This window comes from Argopecten irradians, chromosome 9 (assembly GCF_041381155.1).
Source record: "Argopecten irradians isolate NY chromosome 9, Ai_NY, whole genome shotgun sequence".
NCBI classification, from domain to species: Eukaryota; Metazoa; Mollusca; class Bivalvia; order Pectinida; family Pectinidae; genus Argopecten; species Argopecten irradians.
Genome location: NC_091142.1, coordinates 36,793,373 through 36,810,036, shown reverse-complemented (window position 1 = coordinate 36,810,036; position 16,664 = coordinate 36,793,373). Strand labels below are relative to the sequence as shown.

Sequence of the window (16,664 nt, the reverse complement as noted above, 5' to 3'; positions counted from 1 at the left end):
GCAGTCAAGATCACCATGATACCAAGCAGCACATAAAAAGCTAAGCAAAGAGTACATTTACTGGTCTTCTTCAGCATTAATAATTGCCATGAACCAACAAGGCAAAATCATGAATCAAGAATCAGATATGATGACTGAAACAAGTCATAGTCTCTACAATCTTTACTGACCATGGTGATGAAGTAATCTTTATTGTAGTTCTCACAGAGGTCGTAGGCCAACTGCAGCAGTAGCTCTGTTGGTACCACTTCATTACCATGGATACCACCCACAAAGAGGACGTGAGTCAAGGACGGGTCGTTTGATTTCTGGGATCCAATGTCCAGCATCCAAAGGTCATGACTCTTAGGTGATTTTCCAATGCTGAAAAAATTCAATAGAAAATTGTAAAATTGTCATCGGTATTCTCAAGTATTTCAAGATTGTTGGTGAAGAGTTCTTCTTTTCCACTGTAAAGAAATTTTAGGCTGTTCAAAATTGTATCTTTGGCTTTCTGTTGCAATTATGTCAATAATAAGTAAGACATGTAAGGAAATAGTGTACATCAAAATTTCTTTTATGGCTATTAGATTTGTGCAGATTTGTATAATGTACTCTTAGAAACTTTACCTGTTTAGGTTTGTATAATGTACTCTTAGAAACTTTACCTGTTTAGATTTGTATAATGTACTCTTAAAAACTTTACCTGTGTAGATTTGTTATGCCTGGACACCTAGAGGCGATGTCCTTGAGGAAAGTGCCCACCATACTGGGATTGTGGAAGTCCATCTTGTCCAGCTCTTTGTTGAGGGACACCTGTACCTGAGTTGCCTTTCCTTCCTCAATCAGAGCCTGATGTGTCTGGGACTCATAACCTACAATAGAAACCATCACACGGTATAGTTTACATTGCTTAATTAAGGAGACTTGCTTCTACATGTGCTTATATATCTCGTGGTTGCTAGGGAAAGATAGCTCTAAGTTTTTATCAGTGCATGGAAATGACAGTTTACGCACACTAAACAATCATGTGGCATCATTAATACAAGCGGCACATATTGTAAAATACATCATCAGTCTGGATGTTTAATTGGTGGCTCTGTGATTGTGGCACAGTAAAAATTGTACCTGACAATGGAGAGCTCATACTTTCCTTCAACTTCAGGAGCAAAACCACGAAACATTGGTATGTAAAGCAGATAAGAATATAATAATTATCTAAATCATCATGAAAAAAATTTGACAAGTCAGCACTCGGCCAGCTTTATGCTGTGTCCAGCCAAAATTTTCACTCACGCAGCGACACATCTATGTAAGACTCTGGCAATGTATTCTCTATATTTGTGTTGGTAGGGAAGAAGAAATCTGTCTTTTACATGGGTAGAGAAAGATGATGGCATCATGTATTTCTTTCTGATGTAATTAAATTGTTTGTTTATGCCAGTACCACCAAACTATTCTTTGTATTCAATCAAATATACCATCTTTGCATATTACAGAGTTAGCTCCCTTGCGGGTAGGTATCCATTGTGATGTCATTATTTTGTGAGCGCATTATACCTTGTTTTCTCCGAAGAGTATGATGTTACGCTCCTACACATTACATCACAATCAATACACAAGGGCAGATAACTCTGTAAAATGCAAATATGGAATAGTCTATCTAACTCATATAAATCCATGATTTGTGGTAAAATTTGATTGCTCTGAAATAAGTATGTTTTCAATATTGCATGTTTATGACTTACCATCAGAAGATATCTCCAAGGTGTGAGGACCAGCACTGAGGATGATGTAGAACTCTCCTTTGTCTGAGGTAGAAATGATCATTGAGTGATGATCCACCTTAATTGTGGCATTTTTAATCGGCTGCCCATCATTGTTCAAAATATCGCCAAATACAGCTGCAAAATAGTAGAACATTTCCATGATATACATATTACAAACTAGTTTGGTATTCATTTTACCACTGCTTTTAAACATTTTTTATCACCTTTAGACATATCCCAAACAAGAGGCCCATGGGCCTAAACTGTCGTCTGACTATTCGCACAAAACAACACAGTTACAGTAGTACTGGCTGACAAATAAGGCAATACAAAGAACTCTTTAGTTGAAGTCGTAAGTTTCCGATATATTTGATAACTTTGACCTTAAAAGTAGGTCAATGATGAGAAAGGACAGGACAAATGTGGGAAACAGTCTATGCCTCCATTTTCTATGGTGGCCATATTACAACCTTAACATTTAAACTCCAAGTTTCTCAAATGTTACAAGTGTAACACCTTGTGACAAGTGTAACACCTTGTGACAAGTGTAACACCTTGTGACAAGTGTAACACCTTGTTACAAGTGTAACACCTTGTTACAAGCGTAACACCTTGTGACAAGTGTAACACCTTGTGACAAGTGTAACACCATGTTACAAGTGTAACACCTTGTGACAAGTGTAACACCTTGTGACAAGTGTAACACCATGTTACAAGTGTAACACCTTGTTACAAGTGTAACACCTTGTTACAAGTCTAACATCTTGTTACAAGTGTAACACCTTGTGACAAGTGTAACACCATGTTACAAGTGTCACACCTTGTTACAAGTGTAACACCTTGTTACAAGTCTAACACTAGTTACAAGTCAAACACTAGCGTAACACCTTGTTACAAGTGTCACACCTTGTTACAAGTGTCACACCTTGTTACAAGTGTAACACCTTGTGACAAGTCTAACACTAGTTACAAGTCAAACACTAGCGTAACACCTTGTTACAAGTGTCACACCTTGTTACAAGTGTAACACCTTGTGACAAGTGTAACACCTTGTTACAAGTGTAACACCTTGTTACAAGTCTAACACCTTGTGACAAGTGTAACACCTTGTTACAAGTGTAACACCTTGTGACAAGTGTAACACCTTGTTACAAGTGTAACATCTTGTGACAAGTGTAACACCTTGTTACAAGTGTAACACCTTGTGACAAGTGTAACACCTTGTTACAAGTGTAACATCTTGTGTCAAGTCTAACACCTTGTTACAAGTCTAACACCTTGTTAGTTTCCAGATACATGAATTCCCTATGCTTTATCTATTTTAGATAGAAAGTGAAGTTGTTGTTTTCTTAGCTGTTGATCTTTATAGATTGTTATCTACCAGTTATTGTGCCAATCTAACAATGATATTCCTTCCCAATAAAAGAAACAATCATGTCACTAGAATTGTTCATTAGACAATGCTTCTATGTCTCCATATCAAAGAATTTCTGCCCTTGCAGGTAGGTGCTGATTATTACATCATGTTTTTCAGAGAAAACAATGCAGTGTTTGCTCACAAATTAAACAAAGGTGATAATTAATCAATACCTGTCCGCAAGGGAGATCACTATAGTAACAAAGAAGGAACAAAAGCATGAGGGAACAGGACGTAAATCAACCAGCAACACTCCTCAATATTTCATAGTTCGAGACATACAGAATGTAAGCTTACGTACCTTGCTTGCTCTTCTTTACGATACTGAGGAGAGGGGTCAGAGAGTTCATCCAGATACTAGGTAGATTGTTGCCCGGGGGATACCGGCAGCAGCTGATATGAGCAGATATCTGTAAAGGTACAAAACACTCATTTCAAGTTAACCTACTTATGATGTCCTAATATGGTGATTTGGTCAAACAAAGATAACTTTCGGATTGGTAATATCAAGGACTGGATAATACATCAAACAAAAAAAAAATATATGAACAATTCCTTTTCTTTACAAAAAACAATTATGGTAAACCATTTCTTAGTTCCCCATGATACCCAATATAAATCTAATACAAGAGGCCAATGGGCCTTAATGGTCACCTGAGTTCGGATACAGAATGAAACAAAGACATATAAACACTATTTATTGACCCATTAGGCCCTTGAAGTAAATCAGTGATTTTATAAATTTGAGTTTTTAATCTATGAAGAGTATTTGGTTCAATCAAATCTTTGAATTAAGCAGAAAGATTTTAAAATTTTTAGCCATTTACCCCTTTTAGCCCCTCCCACATCCTCCTGCGGGAGTTGGGGTCATATAATTCACAATTTTGATTGGCCTTATGCCTTAAAAGGTTTGTACATAATTTTATGGAAATTGCTTCAGTGGTTTTGGAGAAGAAGTCGAAAATGTAAATTGTTTATCGTGGCACGACGGACAACGGATGACGACGGACATAAGGCGATTAGAATAGGTCACCATGAACCTTTGTCTCAGGTGACCTAATAAAGCTACAAATGGAGAGTAACAAGTAGAAACAAAGTCACAATGAATGCTGTTATACCGTAGAGTTATCTAATTTCTCTTTGATATTAATTCGGGGAGAATATTTGTGCTTCAATTTCTAACAGTAATAAACAGGTTGTCTTACTTGCCATTCTTTCCATTCTATTTACAGGTATTTAAGTTGACAGAAGTTAACTTGACCGCAAATAGAGCAAAATGTTTCCCCTGTGAGTAAAAGTAACTACATAGTATATCAAACAACTAACCATGAAATTGTGATAATCCTCGTAGGCTTTGTCTAGTATACCAGACATGTTTTTGATGAGATCCCCGCCGTGGAATATTCCGTGAGATACAGATGACTGACAGCTGTCAGGTGAATATATAGCAGGATAACCATCAGCAAAGGCATGAGCCAAGGACATAAAGATATCCTCGTCGTCCGTGGCTGACATCCGGTCTCTCTTCCTCTCCCAAGGGACCCTGTAGGTCAAACACAACTTTATAATAAAAATGTCATAATGATACATGTAATCATTACTATCAGAAATACAAGCCTGAATATATACTATTAGGTTACATAATGGTAAAATAGTCATTATTAAGTTCCTCATATTGAATTGTTTAATGTAAACACAAGTTTCCTTTTTGTTTTCTAGATTTTTGGAGAACTACCAATATTCCTTTTAAAAACATTTTGAAAACATGGAGTCCAATCAATAGGGTACAGTGTTGTAATTGTTTACCTCAAATAACTCCCTTCAAAACCAAATGGATTAATGAGGTGAAGCATGTATTCTACTGAAATACCCATTGGTATATCATAAAGTAAATCATATTTAGCAAGACTAATGTTACAAACTCATTATCAAGTTGTACTTATCAGTACAAAGTAGTCAATCACAGTTCAATCAATCATCCTCTGTAATGATGATTTACATAACTTTATCCCACAGAACCCTACTTACACCAGGAACAGACCGCCACTGTCTAGACTAAGTGTGAGGCTGAACTTGTGGATGTTCATCTGATTCAGAAGGGCCTTCATGGTGGGACTCTGGAACATTTCAGCACTTTTTAAATATTTAACATTTCATAACAGTTATGGATCTATGGTCAATGATTATAACTAATTAAGCCATTATGATCAACAAATTTTGTTTTCTTTGAAATACAGTAAAGCATTTATTTTGAATTCAGAAAGAACATAATAAAGACTAAGAGTTTAACAGAGCCAGAGTAAAGTTTGCTCATGACAAGCAAACACCTGCATACAGGATATTCAATAAAGATAATTTTGAGTTCATAAGATTTAAATGTGTGCACTATATATGATGTATTTACATCTAGTTGAAGTTGGTTGGATGACATCTGCATACTCATGTCTGATACACAGTCGGACTGTTGGTTGGTGTCAAATCCCTCCACATTCAGGTAGGGGATGAGATGTAGGTGGAAATTGTTGAAAATCTCCATCACATGATCATCCTTCTGGTCATAACCGTGCAGAAGATGGCGGACAAATCTCATCAACATTTCTGCTCCCACAGGCTCGTTTCCATGGAGACCACCAATCAAAAGTACATGTGGCTTTTTGTTTTCATGGAGGTCAAGGACGGATGACAGATGAATCATGGGAACTGACATTCCACTGTCTAACGTCACCAGACTCTCCACCTGCATGACCTGGGAGTAATTCTTGGCGAGGTTCTGTAATTCTGTGGCCATCTGATCAAACGTCTGGTATTTGGTAGCCATATTCTCCTTTATACCATAATCCTGTTTCAGTGAGAAATCTTCCAGTGGGCTCTTACTCAGGGTAAAGTTGACCTCTACAGCAGCGTCAAAGGTCACGTGTACCTGTACAGACTGATTATTATACCTGAAAAGTACAATAAAGGTCAAGGTCAAACAAAAATATCAAGTTTATGTGTCATTATCTCTCTGTACCAAATGACATGTGAGGCACTTGTGACTGATAATGCAGTATTAACATACAATGGAACTTGGTTAATACGAACTCGAAGAGACCGAGATAAAACTTCGAGTTATCCGAGTGTTCAAATTAAGCAAGTTCTCAATTAAGTCTAGTGATGATCTCTTTACATGGTAATAGATCAACTTGTTCCGTGTCGTAAAACGATGTGCAAGAAAGATATCAAAATCGTCGATGTTGGTTGCAAAATTATAACAATAAAACCGAAATCAATCCAAAATATCGATACATCAACTGCAGTCACAACAATCATTTCACGCACATAGAAATACAGACATAACTTACGTAACTGAGACACATGTGTTCATAGGAAGTTATGTAGAAAGTAATTCTGCGCATGTCAACTCATGATCAAACGATAGTGGCAAGTGAACGGTGTAAAGTCTATTTTGCCGAGTAAAAAGTTCTAACACTAACATTATTCACACCTAAATAATTGTAGCATCGCTCTATAAAAACAGTGATCATATACGGCTCCAAGTTGTGATTTCATTTGGAACACAGTGCCAGGTGGCTAGAGATTAGTTCCGCTCGAATGATCACACCATACATGTCACAGGCGGCCGAGAGCACCTGTGTTTTTATCATGTCGCCATTTCAGTCGGGGTAATGTTTATGTAAGTAATGAACACGTACTGCAGCTTTACACGTGAATATCGCTGATGATTGTTGATACAATATAACTTAGGTTCATTGCTAAACATTAAACAGTTTTTCCATGTTTTTGTAGTTGTAAGCGGCTTTTGAAATGCCGTTTTACGGCACATTTATGAAAAAGAAATCGGCATTTTCGGCGATCTCGGTGTCCAAATAATCTCAATTCGAGTTATGCGAACATTTTTTGTATGATTTTTGTCACTCGGACCAAAAATTTACTTCGTATTATCCGAGTTTTTCGAGTTTTTTGAATTCGAATTTTCCGAGTTTATTAAACAAAGATAAAGAAGGAATTCGGCCGGGACCGGCAAAGTACTTCGTATTAAGCCGGGTTGTCGAATTATCCGAGTTCGTATTAAGCAAGTTCGACTTTACATAACTGGTAATACTGGTATATTCAGTAAATAACTGAAGAAACGTTTTGAAATATGCACGCCCTCATAATGAAGCACTCAGTACAGCCAAGATTATAAGAATATAGGAGGTGATATTTCAAAGTGACATGGTAGGAATAATATCTTATACTAAAGAAATATTAACCTTAGACATCAACTGATCTGTGAAAATATGCAATGTCGTGGTTAACAAACAGAAATATGGTAAATATAGTCCTTATCATATGTTTCCCTGAATGTATAGGAATAGATGCCCATATTTAAAAAAAATTTAAAGCTCTCCAAGACATTTTCCCACCAGCAGATTTAACATTCTTCAAAAGAGAACCACCATCACTAATTATAATTAATACATTATAACACTAATATCTACATACATATGATGACTTGCAGTAATGATGTAATCTCCTGGAGACAATAAACGCCAGTAATCTCCATCTGTTGCCGTGGTGATAGTGTGGTTGATACCGGTGACAGTGATTTCAACGTCAGATAACCCTAGGCCAGTTTCCTTGTCTGTCACAAACCCTCGGACACCTTTGTGGACCTTCAATCAGAAATGTTTGATGTGTAAGTAAATGGTAAGCACAATTGGTATATCAGATAGTTAACAATATCTTCAACATTTCTCATTACTAGGACTAACCTGTTGAGCAGAAAACTTTGATCAATCAAGGAAAGTTATCATTAATAATCATTATCAGTTCCGATAAGAAGAAGACAAAACATTAAATAATGCAGCAAACTTAGATATGGCTATCTAAATTTTAAGCTTAAAACTTTGGATTTTGTGGCCCAATGTTAATGGCTAGTCTCGTTTTCAGCGAACAAGGAATCATCACACTAAATTATTAGGGTATACAGAAATTGTCTAAACGACGAGGGTCATTTCTGAAAGTTGAGGCAAATGGCCACAGGTCCTCTTCAAAAGTGATCGCTGTACAGGGTTGAAAAACATTTATTTCCACATAAAATAAGGATTTCACTGACACTTTATACATAATTTTGTAGCAAATCAAGACAGTAATACTGTTCTAAGTTGACAGTCCTCACCTGACCCATAAAGACCAGTAAAGCGTATTTGTTGGCGTCCCAGTACTGGGGCAGATCGGCAGCCATAGGATACTTAATACAGCCGAGTTCCAGTGTTATCTCAAAACAGTTAGTGAAGGCATAGTTCCAGTCCTGCATCCCTCCTGTAACATAACAGCAATGTTTTACTTAATTTATTTCCAGTGCAATGCAAATATATATATATATGTAAATGAATATCTTGCAGGTCTTGTGAAATCGCGAAATACCTGGTTATACAGTTGTACAGCTTCAAGCCAATTTCAATGAGCTGATCTTATATTTCAATAAATAGACAATCTATTTATTGCTGTAAAATTCAGTTTCCAACAGAAATGAGTAAGAATCTACTAAGAGTACTCTAAACCAAATTTCACAATTTTTGTTTTGCTATCAATGTAGGTGGTTTGCAAAAGTTTATGTTCCATAAAATCTACCTTAAATTGCATGGTATTTAAATTCAACAAACTACATACTCATGAAAGGTGATCTCTGCACACCTGATTTTCAAATTGGAAATTTTAGTATCCATAAATGAAAATTGGTACATTGTGAATTAATTTTAACTTTCTGTTACTGTAACATTATAGTAAATAATGACTGGTCTTGTAAATATTTCCCATAATTTTCTATTAATAAAGACGCTCTGCAATTAATTAGATTTAGTGATTATCTTAAAGTATGAAACATAATCAACCTGCCACACTGTACCAGTCTGCTCCATTAGTGATTCCGTCCTTAAAGTATTCATCACTCTGATCCGTACACGGGTGGCCATTGTGCATGGTGGAATGGGCCTATCAAAATAAAGATAACATAATGTTACATAAATCTGGCCAATCAAAATAATGGATATATAATTTCAAACGAAACAGGCCAATCAGATGAAAGGTGCCATCATGTTAGATCAATCAATTTAGTATTTGTTTACCACATATGGACAAACTAAATCAATGCCATGTTAGAAAGGTTTACAAACAATATTCCACAGAAATTTAGCAGATATGCATAAGTTTACATACAAATGACTTTGCCTTTTAACCTTTAAACCTGAAGCAATCCCAGGTAAGTATTTTTAATTATATGAATATTGAGCTTACAAAGAAAATATAAACAAACCAATGAGTAGGCCTCTGACACTTGTTTAAAGATGTTATCGTCTGGACATTTGGTGTACGTAGCAATACCAGCCGCATTGTCATCATATGGGTAGTTAGCCACCAGAGTACCGCCATGGAGATTGGCCGACAACACGAATGGGTTTTTCTTCACCCACTCCATTACGGCTATTGTCTCAGGTTCCTGTTTACGATTGATGGAGTTGACAACATCAAATCTGTCTGGAAAGTTCCTGTTCAGGTCAATGTAGTTGGAATTTTCTCGTCCTCGAGTGCCAACACGGTCACCTTACAAAAACAATCAAATAATTTTAAATTAATAATAAGTTTTTCCATTTTTGATAGTATGAAAATTTCTTCTATTAAACACATCAAAATTATTTGTTAAATAAAGCCATTTATATTACTTTATACTAATGGCCATCTCCATGCTAATATACTTAAACCAATTATTTTGACGTGTCACAAATTCTGTGATTCTGAACTGTTGATATGTATCAATAACAGATGGAACTGAACAATAAAATTTCAAATTAAAATTTTGTGATATGTCTATAAGAGTATAAATATAGCATTTATCTATAAGTTATTATTTCCCCAGAAATCTTTGCGTACACATATCAATGAACTGCAAAATTGCAAATATTTCATTGACATGGAAATTATGTTATTGACACCTACTTTCATATCTGTGCTTACAACTTTCATCTATCAACTGGTACAGAAAAAGCCATAAATTAATTGGCAAGTGAGATTGTATTCAAACAAATGTATTTCCCATTCATTCAAATTAGAGAAAAAAATAATACCTTCAGTAGAGATTTCATAACCGTCTGGGTTCATAGAGGGCATGATGTGTATGCGGGTGAGGTTCACAAAGAGGGAAATAAAGTGGTTGTGGTTGTAGTTATCACAGAGTAATTGTATAAGTGACAGCAGCACCTCACGGCCAACCACCTCATTACCATGCATGTTTCCTATATACTTAAACTCAGGCTCACCTGTACAACACAAATTAACATAAAACATAATAAGATATGTCAAAGATTAAATCAAAATATAAACTTTGGACATTTTATAGAATGGCTTATCATAATAAACAGTTTTATCTTTCAGAAGTTAAAATCATGCTTAGCAAATCTTTTGTCAAATTGTATCAATAATAAACAAATCATCTCTTTCTTCAACATTCTTCAAAATTCCAAATTTGTATTCACCCTTCTCAAAATTTAACATGGGCATATTGTTTAAAATATTTCAATGTTTAACAAAATATAATTCTTCTTCAGAAAACAGGCATCTTAATGAAAATAATGATTTAAAAATAGTAATTTTAAATCTACCCATAGCAATATAAAAGGAAATGCCCAGATAGAATGACTTCACTTTTTATACACTCACCAGGCTCATGTATCCCAGGGTTATCGGATATTTCCATGGTCCAGAGTTGCCTCCCTTGGACACTAACTCCTACACTGTAAAGTCGTGTTATATGAGGGTACTTGTGATTCACATCCTCCAGGAAGGCCTGTAGATCAGCATAGTGGTGATGCTTAAATTCTGTTGGCTCTACGAAATTGAGACTCTCTCTGTGTGAGGCATCGCGGATTTTGTTGATGTGATCCACAAGAACATCCAGAGTATCGGCCTCTTGTTCTGGGGTGGTTGGTCGCGGTGTTGTTGGTTTTGGTGTTGTGGGAGAAGGTGTTGGTGATGTAGAGTCACTGAAAAATAAATATAGTAAAAATGACGGTCATCCTTTAATTATTTCATCTAATTTACTTCAATTTGTTCATAAATAAATACATACTAAAGAGGTTACATTGGGAAAGAGTTTATTGTCTAAATATTCTACCACCAGCCCTTCACCTCTGGGTCATGATGGTTGAGCAGTGGTAAAGATGTCCGACGTTCTACCAATAACCTTTCACCTCTGGCTTGTTGCAGTGAAGGTACTTAAATAAATCAGTACTAAGGCACAGTTTCACGAACATTCCTTCACTTTAAGGAATTTCTTAATCTAAATTTCCCTATAGAAAATCATTGTAAAAGTTAAGGTAAAAGTCTTAAGTTAAGGAGCCTAAAATCTGTAATGCTCTCCTAAGTAGAATTTTAAGTTAAGGGATTCCTTAAATGTGAGGAAGGTTCATGAAACTGGGACCTGAAATCCATACAGTACCTCACTACGTATGGAGTGGGGTAGTCTAATGATAAAGGTATCAGCAGTTCTACAACTAGTCCCATATTCTGCCACCAACATGCAAATATATGGTCTTCAGAACACTTTAATGCATTCTATCTTTATATGGTATTCAGAAAACAAAATCTGTATATGCTATCTTCAATGTATACTACAGTAAATGTGTTTTTTTTTTCATTTTGCAATTTCTAGATGGTATCATTTCTGAAAATCATATTAATTGTCTATTACACTTTTTTATTTGTAGTTTAATGGTACATGTAATTTGATATTTTTTTTAAACTTTTGTCATGCAGTGAAAAGCAAATTGATTGAAAGTAGCTGTTCATAGAAAAGAAAATTCCAAAATATAACATGCACAATGTATAAAATAAACCATAAGCAAAGCAAGCAAGGTTGTTTTAGTTTTGAAGAACAAAAGTAATTGGCATCACAGACACTAACATGCACTTATCAGATTTATGTTGGACAAGTTTCAATAGATCTTAGGCAAACTCTACAATACATTTGAACCCTGAATGACCTTCACCTTCCAAAAATGTCATATACTCGTATACATCAGGAGGATTAATCATACAATATATACATGTTATATACACATGTATGAATTAATAATTGTATATGAATGGAGTTACATATATCTTTCATTGAATAAGATTCAGATAATATATTTATGATATTTAAACGGTTGACTTTTTCATGTCTATGTTAATTACCTGTACCAATGCCTACAAACATACCGTATTCGCCATAATTAGCCCAGGGCGGTTAAATAACTGTAACAAGGGGGGGGGGGGGGGGGGGGGGGGGGGGGGGGGGGGGGGGGGGGGGGACTTATTAATGATCAAAAATGCAAGTTGTGGACGAAAAAAGTCAGCCATCTGTACTCCAGGTACATAAATCTGTTTTGGTAAACATTGATATGACTTTTATCCTTTGAGATTATTACGTCCTGATTCACATGTTAAAGACAAGTTCATGACAGAATACAATGCTAATGTTAGAGGCATCACATGTTGTAAAACATTGTTAAATTCATGGGATGGGGGCATTTATACAATTTCAACTTCTTCTCCAGAAAAGGAGAAGGGCGTTTATAAAGGGAGGGATACTAATTACGGTGAATAGGGAACCAGTGGAAGGGAGACTTCTACATGTGTATTTATATAGGACTATTGAGGTTATATTTAATGATCATTTATAAATTTTGTAATATGAAGATCTACCTCTTCGTGTCAAAGGATCGTAAAGATCTGAAACATAAATATCATAGAGAAGTATAAAGATATCACTGCACAGACCTATACTGAACAGTACAAGTACTAGTATTTGGAGTGTTTGATCTTACACTAAATTCTGAAAAGCAGCGCACACACACACACTGACACCACCTTTTTTCATTTAAAATCAAGAAAGGCTTTCATTAATAAAATAACAAGATCTATTTGTGACCGTTGCCGTCACATAAAGTTCCCCCAATCTCAACAGAGCCTAATTTGACAAGAGTGACCTCTCCTGAATGATGACGTGACATTGCTTTACCGGTAAATAAATCTTATTTTGCAGAAGAAAAATGCTTTTAGAAATGTCACCTCATTTAAAGTTAATATGTTAGGCACAGCAATGTCTATAATTGTATTAGATTCGTGTTCTCAACCATGTTCCTTTTTTTACAATTCTGACCAATTGCATGCCGTGGCGGCCATCTTGGTTCCTGGTCTGCAAAAGTTGCACATCTACAGATCACCAGATATGACCTAAAATAGTTTGATGTCACTAGTACCAATAAGATCTATAACTTAAAAATACAACAAAAATGAACGTGGACCTAAAACGGATTCCTGCTGACCAGTGAATAAAGGGAGATAACTCTTACTGGTTTTAGAAAATTTGAAACTGTCACAAAATTTTTTTTTCACTAATAATTATGTTATTTTTCACTTAAAAGAATTAAAATCTAATTCAAACTGCATTCCAGGCAAATCTAACCACTAGTTAAATATATATAGCAGTTCAATTTAAAAAAATGAAAGGCTGTGTAGCCAACTTGGATGCAAAAAAGAAACCAGTCAACACATCTGCAGGTCACCAGAAATGACTTCGCAAAATGTCATCGGAACCGGAAGAAGAAGAATAAGAAATGGAACAAACACAATAAGTACCCCACTCTGTTGGGGGAACTTTATAAATAAAAGAAACGTGCATTGATACAAAAATACCGGAACAAAAACAAAAGTATATTATCTACATTCTAATCATAAAATAATATAAAGCAATTACCAGGTAGGTGAAATAAAGATATAATAGTATAAGCAACATTACAAAGTGAGATTTGAAGGATGATAATTATTAGTCAGCAAAGCAAATTCTTTTTATCATGACTATAAAAAAAAATTTCCTGCCTTGAGTGTGTCACAACGAAATCACATCGCGAATGATTAATGAATGTTCCACCCGAGGCTTGCCGAGGGTTGTGATTTTGTTGTTATATCTTCAAGGTGAAGCGAATGATAATTTTTCTCCAACATACAGAAGAAAAGGCTGAGAGTGAGAGTCTCAAAAGAAGCCTTGAGAATCTCTCATCACGAAATGAAGATGACAAATCAAATGCACAATGCGTGTCATCATTACGCTGCATGAATTCATGACCTCACATAATTATTATGCCTCAACTCTTAGTTAAAAGGTTAGCACACATAATCTGTCACACCACATTAACATGGATACAAGAGGCCCAGAGGGCCTGTATCGCTCACCTGGTTATTGTAATGCCAAGTAATGTTCTGAATACAGGATCATTGTTTCTTTTCTGAAGGAATTTACCATTTACCTTTTATTTCCCTATTGGGACCCATTCTTTCTGCTCAAGGGAGTCAGAACCAAAATTTATGCAAACTCTGTCTTTCTGCTCAAGGGAGTCAGAACCAAAATTTATGCAAACTCTGTTCCCCTTCCCCCAAGGATGTTTCAGGCCAAATTTGGTTACATTCTATGCAGAACTCTATGATTATTAGAGATTTAAAGGAAATGTAGACGGACGGACGACGCGCCATGACAAAAACTGACCGGCCCTTAGGGCCAGGTGAGCTGATAAAACTGGTGACCCAATCAGTGAATAGGGGGAGAATACATCTTTCACAAAGTCAATTTAACCATACTTTCTGAATGTACCAATACCTACCCTTCAACACTGCGTTTGTGTAACTTGAAGTCCAGGGGTGTAGCTGGTCCATCTCCTACGGTTACTGGTGACGATGAAATCTCATACCTGTTAATCAATACAAATCTTTTGAACTACCACGATCACACAACAACGTTTTATACAGTATTTAACAAGAGACTGATAGGCTTTAATGGCCACAGGAATTTGAAATTAACCCCTCCTTAATGGAATAGCTGATACCCCACAACCACGAAAAGCACAATATTATTTTGATAATTAGCCTTAAAACATTTCCGTCTATGAAGTGCAGTAAAAGTTTCCATTATGTCAGAATCTTCAGAAGGTGACCTAAAAGCACTAAGGTCACCAAACAAATCATTTTTCTTTGCTGGTTCAACAACTACCATTTATGAATTCAAAAATGTTTTTTTACCTTTGTCCTGTCTATGACAACCAGGATTTGAATGTGATTAAACATTTTGTGTTTCAATAATAGATGCTAATATGGATCTTATTTATGTTCCATCAATATTCACAAAAATATCTTACTGTAAACCAACTTATACTCACAGTGACTAACTTTGTTATGACTTACGTACCCATCAGACACAGACACAGCTGATAGTGTGTTATGACTTACGTACCCATCAGACACAGCTGATAGTGTGTTATGACTTACGTACCCATCAGACACAGCTGATAGTGTGTTATGACTTACGTACCCATCAGACACAGCTGATAGTGTGTTATGACTTACGTACCCATCAGACACAGCTGATAGTGTGTTATGACTTACGTACCCATCAGACACAGCTGATAGTGTGTTATGACTTACGTACCCATCAGACACAGCTGATAGTGTGTTATGACTTACATACCCATCAGACACAGCTGATAGTGTGTTATGACTTACGTACCCATCAGACCAGACACAGCTGATAGTGTGTTATGACTTACGTACCCATCAGACACAGCTGATAGTGTGTAATGACTTACATACCCATCAGACACAGCTGATAGTGTGTTATGACTTACGTACCCATCAGACACAGCTGATAGTGTGTTATGACTTACGTACCCATCAGACACAGCTGATAGTGTGTTATGACTTACATACCCATCAGACACAGCTGATAGTGTGTTATGACTTACGTACCCATCAGACACAGCTGATAGTGTGTTATGACTTACGTACCCATCAGACACAGCTGATAGTGTGTTATGACTTACATACCCATCAGACACAGCCGATAGTGTGTAATGACTTACATACCCATCAGACACAGCTGATAGTGTGTTATGACTTACGTACCCATCAGACACAGCTGATAGTGTGTAGGTCCCTGGTACCAGTAATCTCCAGTAATCCCCAAAGCTAGCTGTTGTTACGGTATGATTTATACCAGAAACCGTAATCACTGCATCAGGAATTGGTTGGTTTGTCTCAGCATCTTTTACAAAACCTTTCACTCCCTTATGTACCTGAAAATGCATAAAATATCTGTAAATTTCACAGAAACAATGACAATATATAAAAATATTTACTGAAAAAGGTCAGAATATATGAATATACTGTTTATCACTACTGTCCACTATTTCAATTTAAAACTAATTTAAGTTATGGCACATAATGATATATGTAACTTCAACAATTACATTAGATGAAATGATGAAAAACAAATTTTCAATTCAATATCTTTCCTTTAACAGTAATTACATCTGCATCCTGAATCCTATAATCATATTTCTTTATTTTAATTTTGGCCATATAGATGAAAAGGACCAATTGAAAATATCTGTAGATTGAGAGCTGCTTTAATCCCTAAACTTTAGACTTGA

General features: G+C 35.9%; 1 protein-coding gene across 1 annotated transcript in view; it reads right to left on the bottom strand.

The window, feature by feature from the left end:
- The window catches only part of LOC138332222 (carboxypeptidase D-like), a 43,379-nt gene that overhangs the window by 14,087 nt on the left and 12,628 nt on the right, over positions 1-16,664 (bottom strand). Inside the window, exons 3-17 of the mRNA XM_069280223.1 lie at positions 16,138-16,307; positions 14,844-14,930; positions 10,864-11,186; positions 10,272-10,463; positions 9,464-9,750; positions 9,042-9,141; positions 8,327-8,469; positions 7,651-7,820; positions 5,570-6,107; positions 5,194-5,282; positions 4,492-4,708; positions 3,467-3,575; positions 1,728-1,883; positions 686-854; positions 171-363 (exon numbers count right to left, since the gene is read on the bottom strand). Coding sequence (XP_069136324.1) covers positions 171-363; positions 686-854; positions 1,728-1,883; positions 3,467-3,575; positions 4,492-4,708; positions 5,194-5,282; positions 5,570-6,107; positions 7,651-7,820; positions 8,327-8,469; positions 9,042-9,141; positions 9,464-9,750; positions 10,272-10,463; positions 10,864-11,186; positions 14,844-14,930; positions 16,138-16,307 — 2,943 coding nt within the window. The remainder of the gene's footprint in view (positions 1-170; positions 364-685; positions 855-1,727; positions 1,884-3,466; positions 3,576-4,491; positions 4,709-5,193; positions 5,283-5,569; positions 6,108-7,650; positions 7,821-8,326; positions 8,470-9,041; positions 9,142-9,463; positions 9,751-10,271; positions 10,464-10,863; positions 11,187-14,843; positions 14,931-16,137; positions 16,308-16,664) is intronic.